The 23,254-nt window shown below is 27.7% G+C and overlaps 3 protein-coding genes across 3 annotated transcripts; 1 reads left to right on the top strand and 2 right to left on the bottom strand.

Moving 5' to 3' along the window:
- The first annotated feature begins 602 nt into the window (after positions 1-602).
- LOC113870395 (transcription factor MYB108-like) lies at positions 603-2,606 on the top strand. Its single transcript, XM_027506988.1, has 3 exons — positions 603-1,128; positions 1,350-1,886; positions 2,323-2,606. Exons 1-3 carry the CDS (start codon positions 603-605, stop codon positions 2,604-2,606), a joined length of 1,347 nt encoding a protein of 448 aa, XP_027362789.1.
- A 4,522-nt stretch (positions 2,607-7,128) lies between these two features.
- Positions 7,129-7,679, bottom strand: LOC113870394 (probable calcium-binding protein CML47). The gene is given in 2 exon segments (XM_027506987.1): positions 7,129-7,245; positions 7,248-7,679. Coding segments are annotated over 2 exon segments (549 nt in total).
- Positions 7,680-15,819: 8,140 nt separating this feature from the next.
- LOC113868704 (cyclic dof factor 1-like) lies at positions 15,820-19,964 on the bottom strand. Its single transcript, XM_027504533.1, has 2 exons — positions 19,425-19,964; positions 15,820-17,504 (listed from the first exon to the last, which is right to left on the bottom strand). Exons 1-2 carry the CDS (start codon positions 19,635-19,637, stop codon positions 16,269-16,271), a joined length of 1,449 nt encoding a protein of 482 aa, XP_027360334.1. The 5' UTR covers positions 19,638-19,964; the 3' UTR covers positions 15,820-16,268.
- Between the last annotated feature and the right edge of the window lie 3,290 nt (positions 19,965-23,254).

Raw genomic sequence — 23,254 nt, 5'->3', positions numbered from 1 at the left:
TTTTTATATAAAAATATTAAAAATATAATATTTTTTTAAAAAACTAGATAATCATTATTACATAAAAAGTTATTTTTATGTAACTTATTTTTTATTCTCTTATTTATTTAAATACATATATTTTTTTTTTTTTTACTTTTCCCACAATACATTTTTTAATCGTATTTTTCCCTTTTATTTTATTTTTTCTATTTTGTCCTGATGTAAGTGTAAACCATTAAACCAACCATAAGGTAAGGAAGTAAAAATATAATAAAAAATGTTTTTGACGTTCAGGTGAGTAATAAGACGTGTAAAAAATGAGACCAAAAGAATCAGAATACGTGAACAAGAAAAAAGCACACATAGGTTTCCCGTTTCTTGTGTTTTTAAGGCTTAGAAAGCACACAAATGCTGTCCAAGTCTACTTGCTCAGCTGCAAAATCTTTCCCACTTCAGTCTTCACCTTCACTATCTGTCAAACTTTGCTTCTCTCATGTTGCACTCTCTCTACACACCACAATAATATTCTTTGGTTCTCAGCATGAGACAGTAACAGTTTCAGCAACAACATTTGTCACACAAATTTAGGCAATGAAGTCATGGCCAGCACCAAATGTTCTATGATCTCTTCACAGCAAAACCAAAATACTCACACCTCTTCTTACCCTTTTGCATCTCCATCAATGGGAATGGTCTATGAAGACATGATGGGGTCTCTCTCTCTTGGTTCCAACTATGCTACTGTTTCAAATAATAATTTTTCTTTACCTCAAGATAGTTACTATTATGCCTGCAAGAGTTCTGAGGTGGAACATGGGAGAAGCACAAGCTGGAGTTTTCCATTCACGAGGGAGTTTCTTTCCTCAAGCTTTGAAGATGTGGAGGGAAAAGGTTCTGATTGTTGCAGTGATGGGGTAGGGGAAAATAGTGAGAGTCATGAGAAAATTAACCACGATGCCAAGTTCAGTGAAGAGAATAACCCTAATGAAATCACTGTTAGTGGCAAAGAGGTAGATAGTGGACACTCCAAACTATGTGCAAGAGGACATTGGAGGCCTGCTGAAGATTCCAAGCTGAAGGAGCTTGTGGCTCTTTATGGTCCTCAGAACTGGAATCTCATAGCTGAAAAATTGGAAGGGAGATCAGGTGTGGAAAGAAACTAATGGAATGTGCAAAATGATGACTAATTAACACAATCTTCTCTTTTTGATTCTTAGATGTATATTTTTTCTTTTGTCCTGTGGCGTGAGTGTATTTTATTATTGAAGGCCTTTTTTCTTAAAATTTCTTCTTAAATTCCTTTGTTATGTAGCTTCTTTTTCTTTTTTTCTTTTTTAATTTTTTGGGATATTTTGTATTTGAATTAGGAAAGAGTTGTAGGTTGAGGTGGTTCAACCAGTTGGATCCAAGGATCAACAGAAGAGCATTCAGTGAAGAGGAGGAAGAGAGGCTAATGCAGGCGCATAGAATGTATGGCAACAAATGGGCCATGATTGCAAGGCTTTTTCCTGGGAGAACAGATAATGCAGTGAAGAATCACTGGCATGTTATAATGGCTAGGAAGTACAGGGAACAATCCAGTGCTTATAGGAGGAGGAGAACAAGCCAATCTGTTTACAGAAGAATGGAGCGAAATCCAAGTTTTGTATGCAGCAGAGATAATACCTTAACAACAGAAATAGAACCATCATCACATTCCTATTGTCTCAATCTCCTCCACAATGGAGTAGTACTCAGCAACAATATGACTAGTTTCCCATCCTTCCATGGAATAGCAGCTGGTGGCGGGGTTGAGTTTGGCTTAAATGGTTCTTCACCCCACACGAGCGGTCGGAGAGAAGCAATGTCAAACACCCCACATGTTGGCTTGTGTGCTCAACCAACACCATTTGATTTTTTCTCTGGTGTGTCCCTTCTCTCTTGCATTATTCCTTCTAATTGAAACCCTTTTGTTCCCTCTAATTCCTAAGCTTTTAAATTGCTTTTTTTTTTCTCTTATACCAAGAAAATCCAATATTTTCTTTTCATAATTTTATCAACCTTTTAGTTTGGAACAGTGAGTGATACAATTAATCTTTTTGTTGCCTTAAATTCTCACACTTCTGCATATAATGCGAGCATGTTGGTGTGGCCTCACTACTAAATAACTTACATTTTCCATTGGTTTTTAACAGTTACCAATACAAGTCATCTTTGTGTTGCGTCAAATTCTCACATATATCCATATGATATGAGCAAGTTGTTTTAGCCTCACTACTAATAAACTAACATATGATATGAGCAAGTTGTTATAGCCTCACTACTGATAAACTAACATTTTCCATTGGGTTGGGTTTGAAGGTGGTAGAAGCAATGACAGGACTTACGAATATGATCATCGTCGTAGCCAATTAGCTGGTTTCTACCCTCATTATGCCCCACAATATGTGATGGCAATGCAACAACTAAACAACAATCACAATTTTTACAGTTTCTCAAATTCCTCAGCATCAACAACTATAGCCAGGGAACCATCATCATCATCATTATCTGTTGCAGAGACGAGTGATAAAGTGGTGATTAGTGACCCCCCAGATGGTGTTCCCCCTCCATTTTTTGACTTCCTTGGAGTAGGAGCCACATGATACTCTCTGATGATTCAAAAGCTGCAAACTTTCCCGGAAATTCCTCAATATAGGTGTGGTCCAACATAACTGAGAAGCCATTCGAGGCAAATAGAAAGGATAGTTGCCTGAGTTTGGTGCACTGTGTAAACCTTGCGTCACTGCTTGTGTGTTGTGGATAATGATATCACCCGTCTCTCTTCTGATTTCCTTTCTTTCTCACATATGGGGGACCCTTTTGCAAACTATTTGAAAATAATGATGATAATTTAATTCCATTACTACTATAATCTTCATATGCTCATTTCATGTTTTTTTTTTTTTAACTTCTTTATATGGTTAATTCCTTTTAGTTAGATTTGCCACCCCACCAAATGAATATTCAAAAGGGTACCAAGGAATATTAACATGTCCCAGACATTCTTTGTTTCTTGGAATATATGGCTAATTCGTTAGGAATGTAGGTATGATGGTGATAATCAAAACAATTTAGAGCTGAAAATGTTAGGATAGGACAGGAATTGACATAGTCTTATTTTTTTATTATAAGGTTGCTTTTTGGGGTGGTAAGGGTTGTTTACTTCTTTTGCTTGTCGCCACAGAAAGATAGTTTCTGAAGTATTTGGGAGATGGTGATGAAAAATAGTGACGAGGATGGGTCCAAGTCCAAGAAGAAGAAAAAGAGAAATATAAAAAGGGTAACTGTTGAGAACATCGCTTTCTCATGGGCCTGCAATGCAATAACTGAGGCACAAATTCTGCAACTGACTCCATATGTGAATTCATAATGTGAAACTGTTCAATATCCTTCTCTCATCAGCAGAATCTTTGTGAGAATTCATGCCACCCTTCTGTGTAGAGTGGTTTTTTACTGGCCACGGTAATCCTATTCTCTACTAGATCCAGTGCTTCTTCTGTATGGTCGAGTAAAACAGGTTTTGTTTTAATATCAATCAATTTTTATTTTTTTTTGCGTTACACGATAAAAATCATAGTATTATATCATTAATATATCAAAAAAATTATGTCATCTGTTTAAAAGTAAATGATACATTATTATAAATAATTTTTATGAAAATTTATAATATTTAAGGTCAATGTATTAAATTGTTATTACGTTATTTTTAATAAAAAAATTTCTGTATACAAATTTTTATTGTGTATCCTTGTATACATTGAAAAATTATAATTAACAAGTCTTTTACATCCTTTATGGGTAATTTTCCTGAAAAATAGTATATTGCATGAAACTTACGTGACAAGAGTATTGTTTTATAAAGTCAAAGGATATACATTAAGAAAAATAATTAAGTATATGTTGTTGTTTTCAATAATGATAATTCTATTTAATTAAATGATTTTACTTTTGAAAATAAAGACAAAATTATAAAAGTAAAATATTTCGATTAATGCATTATATCTGAGTATTAATTTGGTATGATGATCAAAATTTAAAATATATATTAAAATTATAATTCACCAATTTAAACAATAACATTTGATAAAAAATAATAAAGAATGAGATATTTAGTACTTAAAAAAGTTATGTGGCATTTAGGTATGAATATTTAAATTTATAATGTGAGGATGGACTGATAATTATATATTAATATATTTTGTAGCACGACAAAATTAAATAAATTAGAAAAATGAAAAATAGATTATAGTGTTACGACAAAAAATGATTGAACTATTTTTGTGTTGTAAATTTTATCAGCTTGATTATACTAAAGAAATATATTTCTATAAATCATAAATTTTTTTGGCTTAATATGCTACTCACACAAGGCTTTTTATATTAATTATTATCTATATTAAAATAGTTATTAGGGTGAGGGAAATAGAGTACATGTTCTAACATTTTTATTAAGTGACAGATTAGGCTTTTAAGGGTCTCACGCCACATTGCCAACCCTTTTGCTTTTCATTTCAATGATTCATTTTCAATGACCGTTATTAAATGTGGATTTGGTCATGTTACTGAATCAATGGACATGGGTACTATTGTAATATTGTAAAGTTGTGGTAGAATGAGGTAATTTTTTTATCTCCTTCTATTTAGTTCTGAATCCTATTCACAGCACTTAAGAAAGGAGGTTTATATAAACTTTGTGATCAAATATGCTATACACATACTATTTATATTAAAATGGATAATATATGTATTAATAAAAAGTAAAAACATTGAGGTGGACTAGCAAATTTGTGTCACTTATAATAGATGATGCCTTCAATTATTAACTTTGCACATTGGAGATTTTTATTAAATTCTCATTATGATGAAAAATTGGTTCAATTTTAAATCGATTCACCTGTTCCGGGGAATTCAATATCGGCATATGCAAAAAAAGGTTAAAAAAAGTGGATCTTGGATCATACGATTTACTTGATCTAAAAAATTGTATTAATTTGGGGAGGTCATGGCACCTTCATGTCATCTATTTCCGGAGATTTTGATGGTGTCCGTTTGAGTTATTGGAATTTATGTTAGAAAATTATATTTTTTTTCAATTTTTTAATAATTTATTTAAATAAAATATATATTAAATGAAACTAAAATTTATGGTACTCTTTATAATAAAAGGAGTTTAATACTCTTTCATACACGTGGAACAGTCGTTAATATTAATTTTATAATAGTAAGTAATAGAGTTAATAATTTAATTGAAAAACACATCAATATCACTTAATTTTTAAAACATAAATGAACTTGTTATAAAATATTTTCTCAATCATATAAGTATAGTAATAAGCACCTTAAATAGAAATATATAATTATTATTTTAAAAATATAAAATATTCTATTTCAAGTGAAAGATTAATTTATACACATAATTTTTTTAAAGTAAATTTGATTTCTTTATTTGAAATGGATTTTCTTAAAGTTTAATTTACTTTAAAAATTATTCTAAAGTTTCTGTGTGCGTGTAAATTTTAAATTTTAAATAAAATTATAAATATATGATATCATATCAAAATATTAAATTTATTTATTTTATTATTTAAACATGTAAATTTGTTGAATTTAAGAGACCTTTTAAATAGTTTAAGACCTGACTCTTTTTCCTACTAAATGTTTTCTAAAAATAATAAATTTATGTAATAAATAAATATGGCCTAACTTAAACATGATATGGACTAAACTATTAGCTTCTGACAAATGTCTTAATCTATTTTCTTCCTTAGTCTACCCATTCAAATTGGCAAGCTGCAAGCAATTGAATTTTTAAGTTGTGCATTTAATTGAGTTTTAAGCTAAATATTTACTTTGTTATCATATTAAGTATTATTATGTTTTCCCTTAATAAATTCTACGGTTGGAATTATATAAAAAAATTATTAAGTGGTGTGAGTGTTGAAATTTGGTATTAAATTATTTAATCTTCATTAAATAAGTTATAATAACAAAAACTATCCTTTAACAATTTTCTGTATTAATAAATGCATATATATTTTTTAATATCATTAAGCTTGACTAGTGGTGGAAATTTATGACAGTTACATCAGAAGTGGAAAAAATAAAAGATCACTTTTCTAAGAACAACCAGTTTACCATTCAAGACAATTAATTTTAACGAAATCATGCGAGTTTGTATGGTCCAAAATTTTGGATCAGCGAGAAATTAAGTTGGTTTGGGCTGCAGTGAAGCCCAATCAGCTTGATCACTGTCACCAGCATTGCCCTACCGATCCTCCACAAAGAAAAGAATCGAATTTTAAATTTGAAACTGCAAAGTGGACCAAAATCTCTGTATATGCAACTGAAAAAAAAAAGTGCTGGTAAATTAAAGCCCGTTTAGTTCAGAATATATATTTAAATGAAAATGTGTGATTATTTTTTAAAATTAATATGTTATTTATAAAATTATAATATAATTTTATTTATTTATTATATTATTATATGTATAATTATTTTAAAATAAAATACTTGTGCACTCCAAAAACCACTAAACTAATTCGACTAAATTTTTGCTTCACAAATTTTGTAAGTTGACTAAAATAAAATATTTATCCATTCTGATTTTAATGGTGATATTTTTTTGTTCTTTTATCAATGATTGTCAATATATATATTTTTTGCTGCGTGTATACATTTCAGCACACACGTACACATTATTATACTGTTTTTGAATCAGAATTTTGACAAATTTTCCTTTTAATTAAAGTATTCACACAAACATCATTTTAAAAATAACATTTTAAATAGTTTTGTAATTAAACAATTTTTTTCTATAATTAACATAAGATTGTGTAATATGATATGAAATATCCAAAATATACAAAACAATGCAAACAACATTGACACATTACACATTAAAAGAAATTTAGAAACAAAATTCAACAAACTTGATAACAGTTATGAAACTAGATTGAAAGCTATAAATCATGAAAAGTAAATTAAATTATAATTAAAGAAAATTACAAACCTTAAGAATTAAAGTCTCAATTCACAAGTATTAATTATGAAAAAAGACAATTGCATCTAAATATCACCCATATGCCACACTTCCACTAGATTACATACGAAATTAAGGAAAATCATTCATCTAAAACTCTGTTCTATAATACTTAAAAATTCATTGTGAGCAATTATTTCATCTTCATTTTGATCAACAGCATTAATCATTTTCTGACATTCCATCAAATCTTTTTCTAACCCCCCAAACATGACAAGATCCTTTGCAATTCACTTGCCTCTATAAACCCATCTTTGTTTTGGTTGAACACATCAAAGGCTTCCTCTAACAAGATAACATCATTTTTAAATAATTGTTCAATTTCTTGTATACCAAACTCCTCTTTTTCATTCCATTTAACATTCATTTTTAGCTTCGCCATAACCAAAACTATGTTTTCTTTGGACACTTGTACACCACTCTGAATGTAGTTCAAACTTTGTTTTATCGGTTTGGATTTTGAATTAATTTTAATTTTGGTCCAAACTATAAATACTTTAGAGGCATAATTAAACACAAACTTGAAGTAAAAAAAGAAGAAAAAGGAAAAAAAACACCTTATTCTAATGTTCCACGTTAGAATTCTAAGATACAAAGAGAGCAAAGATAGATTTACTTTACCAAGTTTATGGTCCATGGATATCTAGAAGAGGAACTGATTACACTGAACTATTGTGGATATGGTTGTCTTGCATTCAGTGTCCAATTTATAAACATGAAACAATGACCCTTTATGAGCTTCAAATAGAAGCGTCAACCCTTAACGTGATCCAAGGGGGAATTTGCTTTATTGCTACATGATTTCTCGAAAGCAAATGCTTCATAAAAGACACTCACTAAATTTCTTTTTTATTTAACGTTTAAAGTTTTGTACATGGATTAAGAAAATGATTTTATAAAAAAATATTACTCAACTTTCTATTATGCCCTTTATTTTTTTATATTAACTATCTCATTTACTTAGTATTCTCTGTCACATAAACATTAATTATTACGAGTAAAATCGTAAAAGAATATAAATTATTCATTAATTTCATGAAATGATAATGAAAAGTGAATAAATTATAATTGCAGATGTTTTAAAAAAATAGAGTAATAATAAGAAGAAAAAAAGTACTCATGGTTTGTGTATTAAGGAGTAAAATTTTCAATAACTTATTGGGAAAGTGTAAAAATGTGGAACTTCTATGAAATTCACGAAGAAAAAAGTTGGCATAGAAAGAGATGTGAAGACTCGGAATGAGATGTCTGATAAGAGAAGAGACACAGGGTTAATGGTACATGGAAAAGACAAAAGCCCTGAAATTTCCTAAGGATTCGTAACATGTGCCAAAGTTGAAGTTTGTCAAAGAAAAACGCTAATAAATTTTGGAGGGGACCACAAAGGAAATTTTTCCAGAAGTTCCATAGAAATGGGAATAGCCATTGCTTCAGTTTAGCGGTCAAATTTTGCTTTAGATTAAAATTTGCTTATCTCATTTTACTCGAACGAGGAAACGTGTATAATTCACACTTATACTCTGTTTGGTGAGAAGGAAATACAATCCGGGTATTTAAGTGCTCGCTTCATTATCAATTTTTTTAACAAGTGTTGGTTTGATTTCTAATTAAGTAAAATTAATTGATTTATAAATATATTAATCTGAACTACATACTTTAATTTTTTTTTATTTTTTATTTTTTACTGATGTGTGCTCATATTAATTTTTTAATTTTGATCTAAACAAATCCAATTAGACAAAAAAATGTAAAGAATGAGAACACTTGTTTTTTTTTTTTTTTTACTTACCGATACCCTTCACACAATAAGCCCAAGAAAATACTTACTAATTTTGAGTACACTTAAGTGTTTCTTTTATATTTAAGGTACACTTTTGTAGTAATAATAATAACAATATACTTTTAATATTAAATTTGAATAATTTAAATAATGAAATTGCTCGACCATCAACATCATAGGCTCTGTTGAAATAGATTTCACCCCTCTCCACAGGTCATCTTCCTATTTTGCCACATGCGTTGGTTCGGTCCTCCAAGTCACTCAAAAGTTAAAAAAAAAAAAGGAAAAAGAACAAGAACTGAAAACAGGCAAATCCAAAACCTATCTCATTTTTTATTTCAATTATAAAATTAATATCTTATTTTTATTATATTTTAAAAAAAATTGAACAAAAATATTAAAGATATATATTTTTTGAATTTTCACTGACAGTCCTTTATTTATTTATTTAAATAATGTTAAGAAATAATTATATATATATACGCATATAACATTCTTGGAGTGTTATAAAATATTTTATGAAAGTTTTCTAGATTTATTAAAGTTTTCAAATGTATTTTTAATATATTTTTACTCTATATAGTAATTGATAATTTTTTTACATTAATAATTAATATTTTCTATCTTAAATTTTTTTATAAAATTAAAATTTAAAAACTATATATGAGACATTTTTAATAAAAAAATACGTGCATGAATGTGTTTGTAATAAGATATAATTGTACTGTTATATAAGTTGATTTATGAACGGAGAGGTTTTGAAATTTTAATCTTATATTGACATAAGAATAATGAATATCAAACGAGATAATTATATTAGAGAATATTTATAATACATGTCATCTAAGTAAAAAAAAATTATTGATTTAACTGTTAAATTATTACTATTGTATATTGTCTAAATTATTTGTGTCATTTTTAAAAAAATTACATAACTATAATAATATTATCAAATGATCCTTATTTTTTAATTACAGAAGTTTAGAATAAATTATAAAAAACAAATTAAATATTTTATAAAATAATGAATATTAACAGATTATTCTTTTTTACAATTAATAATGAATTTTTTTTGTTCTCTTTATGGTCTGCGAAAGAAGACCGGCAAGGGCGAATTGTTAAGGCCCAAAAGGTTGAAAAAGATACATGCAAACTGGAGCCCAGCTTTGTTGTTGGTTGTTGGAGGTCTAATATCCTATTTTATTTTCTTTATCTGCTTTTATTGTATATTCCTAAATCTTAATTCTTAAAAGTGAGATATCTTGTAAATTTATTTTCTCTCACGTGATATTATACTATTATTATTTTTAAACATATTTTCTCTCTTTACCTATTCACTTTTAAAATTGATTATGATAACTTGTTATTTTAGTTTATAATTTGTTATATACGATAGCATGATTTTTAAAATGAAATAAATTTTCTTAACAATTAAACATTTTCAGTTTCAATAATTACGGGCAATAGTTTATTTTTTATTATGAAATATCAAAATTATAAAATAACTTAATTTAATGTTTTTTGGGTTGACTTATCCCATTTTTGTGAGGAACGAATCATATTAATTAATAGCCTGACGTATATGACAAGTTGCTTTTATTGCGGCCATTCAACGATTCAACCAAATAATAAGACACAGATTGTGAAATTGCAGACACAGTTATTTAATTCAACGACTACTGTTCCGCGGAAAAAGGACAATCTATACCAATTGTCATTTACGTTCGGATTTTATTTTTCACAAGTTCAAAAATAGAATACTTTTAATTTAAAACTATTATTAAAATCCTTTATTTTTATTTTTAGTATGTTTAATTTCAGTTTTCAATCAATATTTATTAGTGCACGCTTTGTTGTCTACATTTTAACATAGAAATATTCATTAAATACTACATTAATAAAAAAAAGTTGATCAAAACTTTAAAAATTATAAATCGGTATAATTTATGAGTCCTATAAATTTCTATTGCATCAAAGCGGTAACTAGTGAGAAAATTCAAACTCATTTAACAAATGTCAAATTAGAATAGTATTACTTTCACCGGCACTTTCAAAATTAAAAAATATATATATTTAAGTTTATAATAACATTGTTGCTAGATTTGTTATGTGTTATTTTGTCTTGTGGGGATATTTGGAGAAGTTATAGAAAGTATAACTTTTTTTAGAAATAACTCATAATTATTGTAAATTTATTTAAATAATTTTTATATATAACTTGTTAAAATAAGTTTTTTTTCAATTTATTTTAATTAAATTTATAGAATAAAATTTTATTTTAAAATAAATTATTAAAAAGCACTATAAAGTTACTAATAAAAAAAATCCTTAATCTTCCATAATTTAACCAGTTGGATTACTATAAATCTCTTTTATAGTATCAATTTTCTTAACAATCAATGACTACCATTTTATCATGAAAAAAGTGCTATTTCTCATAATTTTTGTTCTGATATGAGGAGGAAGAAATGATGTCTCAATCCACTCAAACACCTTTGAGGTTTCTTTATAAAGTATTTGAATGGTTCAAACCGAAAGAGTTTTAAAAAAATGCATGAATAATTGAACAAGTATTTAAGTAAAACAACAAAGTTTTACCTTTTTAAAATAGACTTTCCTCTCCATTTTAGCCGCAAAACTCGTGATCATGCAAATGCTTAAATACTCAAATTAATATTATATGCTATGGATTAGTTGATATTAATGGTAGTGGTAGGCTCCAAGATAGCAAAGTTTAACCTGCATGGACATGTAAAGGTGCACTCACAGTATTTTGGTGTGAAACATTTGAGGCATTTGGTAAAGAAGACCTTATTGCACCAATAAACACTTTAATTTCCAAAGTCATGGATCGTTCTTACCCGTAATTGAAGTAACAAGAACCTACTCTATTTAATGCTTAGACTTTCTTTACATATCTACCATATCTTAAGATCGCAGGTCATCACGCCTATAATTTTACTTCATTAAATTTAATCCAAATAGGTTAGACCTTTATCAATTAAGTTTTCACAGGATGCAAAACATTATGATGCCCCTCATCTTAAACCATAATGATCTTCACAGTAATAAAGATATGTAAAGACAAGATATAAATGCATTACAAAGGATATTTGTTCCTAAAAAGAGTACCCATCGTTTTTACACAATTTTTATTTTAAATAAATAGTACAATAAAAATATACTTTTCGACATCTTTGTCTTTTGAAGGTAAAGATAAAGGTTAAACTATTTCACAAGTTCGTATAATTTAATTAAATTTTCAAATAGGTTATCAATGTTTAAACGTTTATGATGGAAGGTTCATGGTCATAAATTTTTTAAACAAGCCCTTATGTGTTAACGGTTGTCTTTGATAAATTTTATTGATCTATATCACTGTCTATTTGTCAAAAATTTTAATTAAGCTATTTCTTTAATTTCAAACTCAACTTATTTAATATGTTTTAGATATGAGATAGGAAAAAATTAATAATAAATGAAAGAAGAATAAAACTGAAATTAAAATATATTTTATAATAATGTTTTAAAACAAATATTATATATATCGATTAATTTAAAATATTACTAATATATAATATTAGATTGAAGTTGAACAACTCGAAATATTATTTACACTTAATTTCAGGTCATGTCAAATTTCTTTTGGTAAAACATGCTTTAAATTAAACCCATTAAATTCAATTTATGATGAAAATGAATTAACTGAACATGACAAATAATTAATATCCATAAATGAAATGAAGAAATATATATAATCTCTTACAAGATCCACGTAATGTTAGGTACATTATTAGGTTCATATTGTATTTTATGAAGCTTTAAATTGGGAAGTTCTTGTCCCCGATTTGCCACTATACATGAAGCCAAACCTGGATATACTGCTAAAATTAGGGAGCAAACAGACACAGGTCCTTCCTAATAAAAGAGAAGAAATAAATGCACAGAAAAGGAGAGCAAAAGAAACCAAAAACTAAGGACCACAATGCCAATACTCCAAAACATGTGGCCACCTCCTCTTCATACCATCTATATATCAAATATCTCTCTGTTTCTAAATTCCCTCATTCATATTTCGTTCATAGGTAACTTAACTAAACTTCACATCTGCCTGCCCTTATAATTATATAAATAGAGAATAAAATTAATGTTACTTTTAATTAATGATTTCTAGTTTGCTAGAGTTGCCAATTACTCATGAGAGATGAAGATAAATGTTATTTTTTTGCAAAAAGTTTATATAAAATTTGTTATAACACCTTTGAATAAAATAGAAAATGAGTAAAAATAATAGATAAACATGGTGAGAAACAAATATATAAAAAATGATTTGTTTGGGTAGATAAAAATAAGAGAGAAACCGATAATTTTTTTTTACTTTACTCGTTTTAATATTTTTATATTATTTTAAAATTTATTTTCGATAAAGTGTAGAAAAATATAAAAGATTGTAGTAAATCTCATGAAAATTTTATTTTTTATTCATATAAAACAAAACATTTAAAATAGCAAAAATAAAAATAAAAAATCTAAATGCATACATTTTTTATGTACTTTTTATTTTTATATTTTTTCATAAAACAAAGCATAAGAAATACAACAACAAAAAAAAGAATGTGATAGAAAGATTTTTAAAAAAGTTATTATAAACGCATTATAAGGGTTCTTTTATGAGAAAAAATAAATAAAAAATTACTAAAATATGTTGTTTTTAAAAAATTACAAAAAATATGAAATTTTTTAAAAAATTGTCAATGATGATTTTAAATTAATTTTTTTTCAAAAATTAATACTGACAACTTTTTATCTTTAAAATTTTTTATTATTTTTTCCAAAATTGTTAGTGACAAATTTTTATTTTTATAATTTTTTAATATTTTTTAAAAAATTGTCGGTGATAATTTTTAAAATTTAGTAACTTTTTGTTAGCTTATCATATTTACACCAATAATTATTATTTACAATTTTTAAATTTTATATTTTTGTAATTTTTTCAAAAACACCATATTTTTAATATATATATATATATATATATATATATATTTTAAATCTCATATATATAAAAAATTCCCCATTATAATTAAAAGATGGAAAAAAGAAGTAAAAGCAGACTCATAAAGTTAGATAACTTTATGTTGTTTTCCTGTTTGGGATGCTATATATCAACCTGATGTTTGAACATTGGACACAATTATTCGAGTTTATCCGCAGAAACCAAAAAGGCAAACAAAGTTTATTTTCTCTTTTGAATTTTGCTTTTCTATTATAATATGTCCGGCTGCGTATTTTAAAACAAATTAATAATCAATTGTAAAATAATTATATATTGATTTATACCTCGGTTGTGTTTAATTATATTTTACATATTTTTTAACTAAATAAAATATACAAGGAAAAAGACAAATATCAATCAAACTTTGAACTAATTAACGAAAATATTTTCTTTTTCAATTTTTAATTCAAATACTATTTTATTTTTTTTTATTCTTTTGGAGTTAAATTTTTTACCTTTTAAACTTTTTAATATTATTGATTCAGTATAAAAGTGGTAATAAAAAAATTAATATATTTACTTACACAATAGCTATTGATTATTAGGCATTTTGCATAATAGATAGGGGCACAAAAGTACGACTAAAAAAGTGTATAAGATTGGTGGATTTTACAATGATGGGTATATGATTGCAAGCTTTCCCACTGTGAATGGAGCAACTTTTTCACTTGGTATACAAATTTTGATAATTTATGAAAGAGGTGAGATGTTTGTAGAAGATGTGGCAATTTTGGAAAATGAAATAAAAGTGGTTGCAGAGGCAAAGGTAGCAATGGTGGAAATTGACAATTATTGCAATAACATGAAATTGGTAGTACCCTCTTATGTCGCGTTTGGTTAGTTTTCAATATGCTCCTACTTTGAATCATACAAAATATATGTTAATTTTTTATTTTGGGATAGAGTTTCAATCATTAATAATGTTAAAATTTATTTAAAATAATTATTATACTTTTAATATAATCAATTATTTTTTATAAAAATTATTTTTTAAAATTGAAGTTAATAAAACTATTTTTATAAACGTTGGCTAATGTTTTTATAAACGTTATTACCTAAGACATCCTCACAAGTAGACAACCAGAAAAACGATGGAAAGAGAAAGAAATAAAACTTTGTTGTTTAACTTGATTGGAGCTAATATTGCTTTGAAGGTAAGAAGTGGGATTAATTTCAGTCTAATAACTGTAAACTTCAATTTATTTATACTGGTTTCCTCTAATTAAAGTGAGAAACACTTTAAAATATAAAAATATATAATTTTAATTAATATGGCAATTATTGAAATCGTGAAAAAAAATGCAAATACATTTGTATGATAAAATATTATAACTGTTAAAATCTTAATTAATTAATAATGTTTTTATGAACGATTTTAAACTAACATTTATTCTTTAAAATGAATTCTTTCTTTATTTTAAAGGAGGCATATATATACTAAGATAATTATACATTTAAATCATTAATTTTTCATTAGTAGATATCAACTTTATTAAGTGATCATTAGTCATCAGTCGACAACTACCTCAAAGAAAATGCTTTTTGACTCCACTCGTGCGAAGGTCGCATCAGTGCTTTATTGCCTTGGCACATCATGAATTTATGTATTATGAACCCATTGGGCAATATTGGGTGCTGATATGAGATATTTTAAATTTGTCTGAGGTGGCAAGACAAAATATTAAATGTATACAAAATAATAAAAATTAAAGAATGCCGAATATGTAACAGTATGTAAATATACATTAAAATAATGTTACTGGTATATAGGAAAGAGGTGTAAAATAAAAAAAAAGAGGATAAAAAAGGAAAAATGAAGCAAAAGAAAATTAAAATATTATACAAAAGTATAAATATTATTATTGTCAACATTATTATAATCCCATTAAGTTACGGAAGTTGACATAACACAGTGAAAAAAAAGAAAAGAAAAGCTGGGATAAATGTCACAAATCACAATTTGGAATTAACATTACTACATTAATGTAGAGAATCTCAAAAACAAAAACAAAAGAAGAAAGAAGAAGCCACAGCAAGCTTCTGATGAAGACCCTAAGGCCTAAAGGCCCTAAAACCATTGGATTTTAGTCCAAGAATCTCCTTTTCCTTTGTCTTTTTCTCCTAGTTATTTATCCTGTCTCACATATTATATATATATACACCAAAGATATTTACTCAACAAGTTATCTAAATCTGAAAAAAAAAAAAAACCTGTTCACTCTGACAGGCTCAAGATTGCAACTAAGAGAAGCTAAACTATAACTATTTGGTTGGCCAATAATACAACTGAAGAGAAGCAAAAACATTTTTTTATCAGAATATGGGATGTAGCTGCTTCAAAAACACTTTAAGAATCTGAAGAAACTATTTGATCACTGTGATAAAATTCCCAATCAGGTTCTCTCATGGAACACAAGAGACCTTGACAAAGCAGCAGGGTTGGCTTGCAAAACTGGGGATGCTTCAACCACCACATGATTCTTTTGATCACTACCCTTTGATGCAAATGCCTTGAAAAGTCCTCCTCCATTCAGAGAATTACCCTTCTCATTCTTGATCCCTAGTGTTGACCATATAGAACTCTTCGCAGCTTCAGTAGGGTCATCAATTCTCAATGTCTTTGGGATCAACACGCCATTGTTTTCTATATTGCTCTTTTCTTTCTGTGAGTTGGTTTGAAAGAGTACGTCACCATCTCTTGAGTGTTTCCCTAAAGTAGGTGAATTTGGGCCAGAACTAGGGGCAGATTGGTAATTAACAGAAGATTGTGGAGAGACAGAGTGAACACTCCAAGAGGGTGGTGCCATGCAACCCCAAAATGCTGGTGTGGGATAGAATGGAACAGATTGGCAAAAAGCAGGAGGAGTCATTGAAGGGTTCCATGAATAAGGCCAAGAAGAAGAAGAACCTGGTAAGCACAATTGAGAAGTGAAACCTTGATAACTCTTCATATTATCCATTGATTCTTCTTGTGAACTAGTAGCATTGTTTTTCCTCTCAGACAAAGTTGAAGCCGTAACAGAAGCACCACCACCTAAGTTATTATCATCATCCCTATTATTATTAGTACTATTTTGCTTAGATGCATGAAACCCATTATGTGTTTTCTCTGCAAGGCTCAACACAGAAGCCATAGAGTCACAAAGAGGAGAATCTGATCCAAAGGTGAGAACAGCACTGTGTAATGATCCATTGGGTATTTGAATAGCCTCAGGAACCATCATTTGGCGATAGTGTGTGACAGAAGAAGAAGAGTTTTTGTTCTTGCGGCGACCAGCACCCACTGGAACGTTTCTCATGGTTCCTCCTGCAGTCCAATATCTCTGGCAGTTCTTGCAAAAGTGACGAGGCTGGTTGACATTGTAATTGTTGTAGTAACAGAACTTGGTGTCCATGCTGTTGCATCGAGGGCATGCAAGGATCTTGTCTGGTTTCTTTGGAGTTTTGTCTTGTGTTGTGTCGCTTTGTTCTGTGTTTTTGGAGGGTTTTGGCAAAGAGGTTTCTCTTTCAGTTGAAGGAGTCTTTGGGTTCTCAAGAATGCTTGAAGATGTTGGAGATTTTACTTCCTCTGTGGCTTTATGGGAGGCCTCTTCGTCTTGTGCTGAGGTTAGTTCTTCCCTTGATGGCTCCTTAAATAAATACACAATATTAGATATGACATTCTTATAATTTTCACTGTAGTTTATACGACATGGGAAATTGTAAAACAGTGAACCCAAAAGTTCGATACCAACACTAAATCTGTAATTGGGTGAAGAATGATTTGTTTGTTATCACGTATAAATAAACGAAAGAAGCAATAAAGGGGTGTCTATTACTACATGTCGTACGTTTATTACTGTTTCTTTTTAATTAATATTTGTCTAAAATACTCATATTAATACTATGGTTATAAAAGCAAAAAAAAAAAATAATAATATTTGAACAAAAATTATTTAAATAAGAGTGAAAATACATAATTAGTATAATAAGAGACATACCTAAGCAATAATAGGTCATTGTTCTTGATAGTATGTTATATGACTTTTTTAATATATGCTCAAAATGCACAACAAAAAAATATTAAATAATAATATTTTATTAAAATTTTAACATTTAATATTATTATATGATTTTTAATGTATTAAATCTTGTGATTTAAATTAAAACTTATAATATATAAATCTCTTTATGTTTTTTCAATCTCACTTTGTAGTGGTAAAAAAAACATTTTGGTTTTTGTAGTGATTATGATTCAAACATATGCTTTACCGTGGTAGTTTAAAGTGCAATGTCGGGAATTAGTGAAATCCCACAATGAAAACAGGGGAGAAAACAGAGGTCATATATGTGATTTATTCTTCCTTATTAATCAGGTTTAATTTCTTAAATATGACCTTTGCTTGATGGAAGGGGGCGTTAATGTGGAAGTAAACAGTAGATAATCAATAAAATATTCGAACACTTCATCACGAAAATATCCCTTAATTTCTGAAGAAAAAGAGAGGGTTATAGACTCGCAACTCTAAAGTACAGAATTAGACGAAGCTTTCAAGAAATACGAACTATAACACGGACCATGGAGAAGAATTCAAAAAGTGAAGCAAATTAAGTTCTGAATACAACTGTTAAGTATCAAACAACATCGAATGGAAATTTTATAATAATAATAATAAAACAAGAACAAAAAAAATCTTCAACTCCTTATCAAAAGGTTAAGAGCTTAGTAAGAAATTAAATAGTATAAAATAGTTCAAACCATAAATAAAACAAAAATATTCTTCTATAGAGAATTCCTCCGTGAGACAAGTCTTATTTGGAAACAGAATAATCAATTGAATTTACAGTGTCAAACTAAAATAAAGTAAGATCCAATTGAAGTTCAACGCGTGAAAAGCAACTTAATTATAATTTGGTAGAGCAAGAAATTCAATTAGAAATCCTCAAACCATCCAAATGGCTACAGAACTTTGGGATGCTGCTAGAGATCCAATAAGAAATAAACTTGAATTTGCAAATTTAACTAGCTTTATGTACCAAAAATATTATCTAGTACAGAATCAAACATTCCAAACATGAAACTTTGAAAACTTACTTTGGAATTTGGGTTACTAAAGCCTAAAGTAAAATTATTGATTCACAACTAGAATGGACAAAACCAAAGCAAGTTCAACCACATAATATTATTCCTTATTCTTAAAATTATATTCTGGGAATGAACTGGATCCAGTTCCGTTGACAGTTCCCCACAATGACTTGTGGCCGCCACTTAAAAAACGATTAAAAATAAAAAAAGTAAATAATTTCATCAATGATCTGTTATCATGCAAAACACTGTGTACTTTTCAAACAAAAAGTTCTCAAAACATCCATGGGAAATAGCAGTGAGCCTCAATTGACCTTAACTAAAAGCCAAAAAGATGAAAATTTTGAACAAACCCATTAACAATTGCGAGTTTCTGAGAAAAGGGTCGCTGTTGAATTTTCAAAACACACCAGTAAGCACCATAATTTTTTTTTTTCAAATTTCAAACTCAACCCTCAAATACACACACCACCATGGCACATACCTTATCCCTCTCTGCTTCATGGTCCCTTGTAGAGTTCACTTCACGTGGAGAAGATGAAGATGAAGGAGGAGAATGATCAGAACAATCTTCAGGAGGTAAAGGATGAACAGGTTCAGAAGAAGAACCATTAGTAGAAGAAACCTCTTTGTTGCGTGGCAGAGAAATTGTTCTACCAAACAGCTTTATGGCAGAGTCCTTAATAACCTCAGACATTCCTTGTTTGTTATATGTTAACTAAGGACTCGGGTTCAGGAATATCTCTCTCTTCACTTCTTTTCTCTCTTCTGTATTTTGGCTTAGGTTTTTTCTCTTTCTTCAAAAAAAATGAGGGAAAAATCAGAGGAAAAATACATAAACAAGTATATATAGAAGTAGTAGTTGTTTGTAGGTGTAGCAGTGCTGTTTTTGTTTCTTTGCTCTGATTATTTGATCATCGTGTGCAACGAAAATGGATAGTGAATAGTGAAGGAGAGAGAGAGAGAGAGAGAGAGGCAAGGTTGTGTGAACAGGCTTATTAACAAGGTTGGAATGCCACTTCAGCAAAGGGGAAATTTTGTGAGCCACAAGTTCTTGTGGCCTATGAGATCTTTGTGTGCGGTTGGATTCCCCCACGTTACTTATAAAGATAGTGCTGTCTGTCCCACCCCTTTTATTCATCCATGTCAGCTTCTTTCATCTTTTGCCTTTTTGTCAATCCCTCTTTCTTTTTCTTCTTCAGTTTTCTGTAGTCAAATAAATTTTTACAAAGATTAGACATTATTTAGTGAACTCGAATTAAACTTATATTTTTTTGAATCTGATCTACTAAAGTCCATTAATCACAATGAACTGACTTGAATAATAAACTTTAATTTCTTTCTTTTTTTTTTAACTTTTAACTGTTATCTTTTTAAGGAACTTCTATTCTTAATCTGGGTGTGAATTTTGGATTAAACTTACACCCCTTTAGCAAATAAGGAGAGGAGATGTTATTGTTAGAAAGCACATTATAGTGCAAGTCAAAGAAAATTGAAGCAAATTAACAGCAAGAATATAAACGGCATACCCAAAGGAAGATGAGTGTAATATTTATAAACATTGGTTGATGATGGAGTGAGGGAAGGGGTCCATTCTACTTAAGTCATGGGGTAGGCATCCCCTGTAATAACCATATTGCATGGGCAACATGTTTAACTATTCTATAACTAAGCTTTGGGAGGTTGTTCAAATTCCTAAAGTGCCCCCAAGATCTCAAACACAAGTATCACACTTATTTCTTGACCCATCTAAGGTAGGTGTGTGATGTGAGGCCTTCATCCTATCTCTGACCTCGTCTAAATCAAGAAAAAAAGTTAACAATATATTTTTTAACATGTTGTTGAGTATTTGTTAAAATTTATTAAAAATTATAAAATATATAAGTTACATTCTTAATTTAATAACTATTTCTCTGAATTTAATGTTTTTTCTGATGTTTTTATAGTTTTAATAAATTAAATTAATAATTAAGAGTGTATTAAAGTTTATATCATTCCTACTTTAGTTTATAAATAGTTATAGAAAAGAAAATATATAAAACCATGAAATAATTTTTGTAAACAAAATTTCAGTGTATTTTCTTAAGTATATTGTTAACATAATTTTTAATCAAAATTAAAACTTTATCTCAATAAAATATTAACTTTTAAGGTTATCACAGTTGCATGTTATCAGAATAAATCTTTAATTTTGATAAAATATAATAATATATAAAATACCTAAGAACTTACACTTAAATTTTATCTTTTTCGTAAGTCACATAAATCTATAATTTTTCTCTTTTATAATAACATTCTTTGCCCTTAAAATAACTGTTTTTCCTTTCATTCCTTTACTTATCTTCTCCCGATTAATTAAGAAGTTTTTGAAAAAAAAAATTATATTAAATATTTTTTATTCAAAATTATTTTTCAATACATAGTTTTTCTTCTTTTTCCTATGCAAATAAGGGAATTATAAACGAAAAAAAACAATAATTTAAAAAACTAGTATTTTGAATATAGTCTTGAAATGGTAACGTGTTTAGCCTGGCTTTGGTTCAAAAATTTGAAAACTAGTACAAGTGATTTAAAAAAAATAAAATCCTATATCATTAAAAGAAAAAAATAAGTACAGTATTGTTGATGTTGCTAATTAAAAAATACCTTTATTATACAGATTATCAATATGAAACTCTAACTCTAATTAAATCACATTAAATAATATAATGTAATTTTCTGAACATTTTTCTTAGAAAAAATGTTTCAAGAACTAGTTTAAACCAGTAAATCGTTGACTTTTATCGATTTAGGGTTTAGGGTTTAAGATTCTCATGTTGGCCAGTTTTGTGTTTTTGGGATCAGTTACTAGGCAGGCTCCGAATACATTCGATTGAACTAAGTCGGTTTTCAGAACTTTGGTTACATATTCATAAAAATTTATTATTTGCTAACAAATAAAATATTACTTAATGCTAGAATCACTTTTATTGGTATAGTTTTTGTTCAATAAAAGTTAAATTGTTAATAAAGACTTTTAAAGTTTATACCAATTAATTCGGAGTCTGGGTAATACACGAGTTTTATTCAACTTTTTTTATGAATAATTAGAAACAATTTTTTTTATAAAAAATTACATTTAAAGAATTATTGTGAATGCTGTTTTAATGATAATTTTTAAAATTTTGTGACCTGTTATTTATTATAATGGATACATTTAGGACTTTATATTTCCAGTTTTTTTGTTCTATGTAAAAATATTATTATATTCAATTATGTTTTTAAATAAAAGTAAAATTATATTATATGCCTTTTTTAAATTTTAAAAGAGTAAATAATTTTTAATAATAATAATGAATATTTTTTATACTAAATAGACTAAATTAAAGAGATATTATATTTAAAACTCAAATAAAAATTGAATAAAAAAACTAAAAATTATATGTAAGACAACTTATATAGAATAATTAAAAAGATAATAATATTTAATTAAAAATTCTTTCATTTAATAAAATTCTACATATCTTTTATATATAATTAATGAGAATACTTTATTACGTTAAATAAAAATAAATAAAGAATAAAATTTAAACATAATAACATTGATGCAATGAGCTATTATAAAAATAAAATTAGGACATTAATGGGAAATGTTCTTCTGTAGTTGGTTTAATTTTTTAGCTGCTTCACTGGCATTAATGGGATCTTAATACTATTTTGATATATTGAACATGATCGCTAGAACAACTCTAATACCGAAAGAAATTTTTCATCCATTTCCATGCTTGGTAGTTGTATAGTTTATAAAATTTGTAAATAAAATGTCTATTATGATCATCATTTCAAATCCAACGTTAAATATTCTAATTTTTATTAGAACCATTTCGGACAAATATACTGAAATAATAATTAAAATGTTATAATGTAAAGAAAATAACAATTGAGGCAATTGATAACAATTTCTTTGAATTCAAGCATTAAATTCTAAAAACACAAGTTATCTACTATATTATTTCATACCTAATTACAGTATCCTAAACAAAGACCAAGTAATAAATCATTAACTATGAGCATTTTAATATTGACAATAAATTAGTTAATAATGTACTAATAAGAAAAAAAAAAGTCACTAAGAGCTTATAACTTATCATCTTTATAATTGAAAACAAAGAAAGAAGCTATCAATACTACAAGGTATAAAGCAAAGATGAATAATGTAGGAAGTGGATTGACAAATTTACAATACTCAGCTCTTATAATTTGATTTATCATTCATTTGTTTATACACATATGAAAAATATTTGATTAAAAATGATTCTATGAAAGTCACTCTTC

The sequence above is a fragment of the Abrus precatorius genome, unplaced genomic scaffold (assembly GCF_003935025.1).
Source record: "Abrus precatorius isolate BTA unplaced genomic scaffold, Abrus_2018 Scaffold6, whole genome shotgun sequence".
Classification (NCBI taxonomy): Eukaryota; Viridiplantae; Streptophyta; class Magnoliopsida; order Fabales; family Fabaceae; genus Abrus; species Abrus precatorius.
Note: the sequence above shows the minus strand (reverse complement) of the source record. Positions and strands in the feature narration are given on the sequence as shown.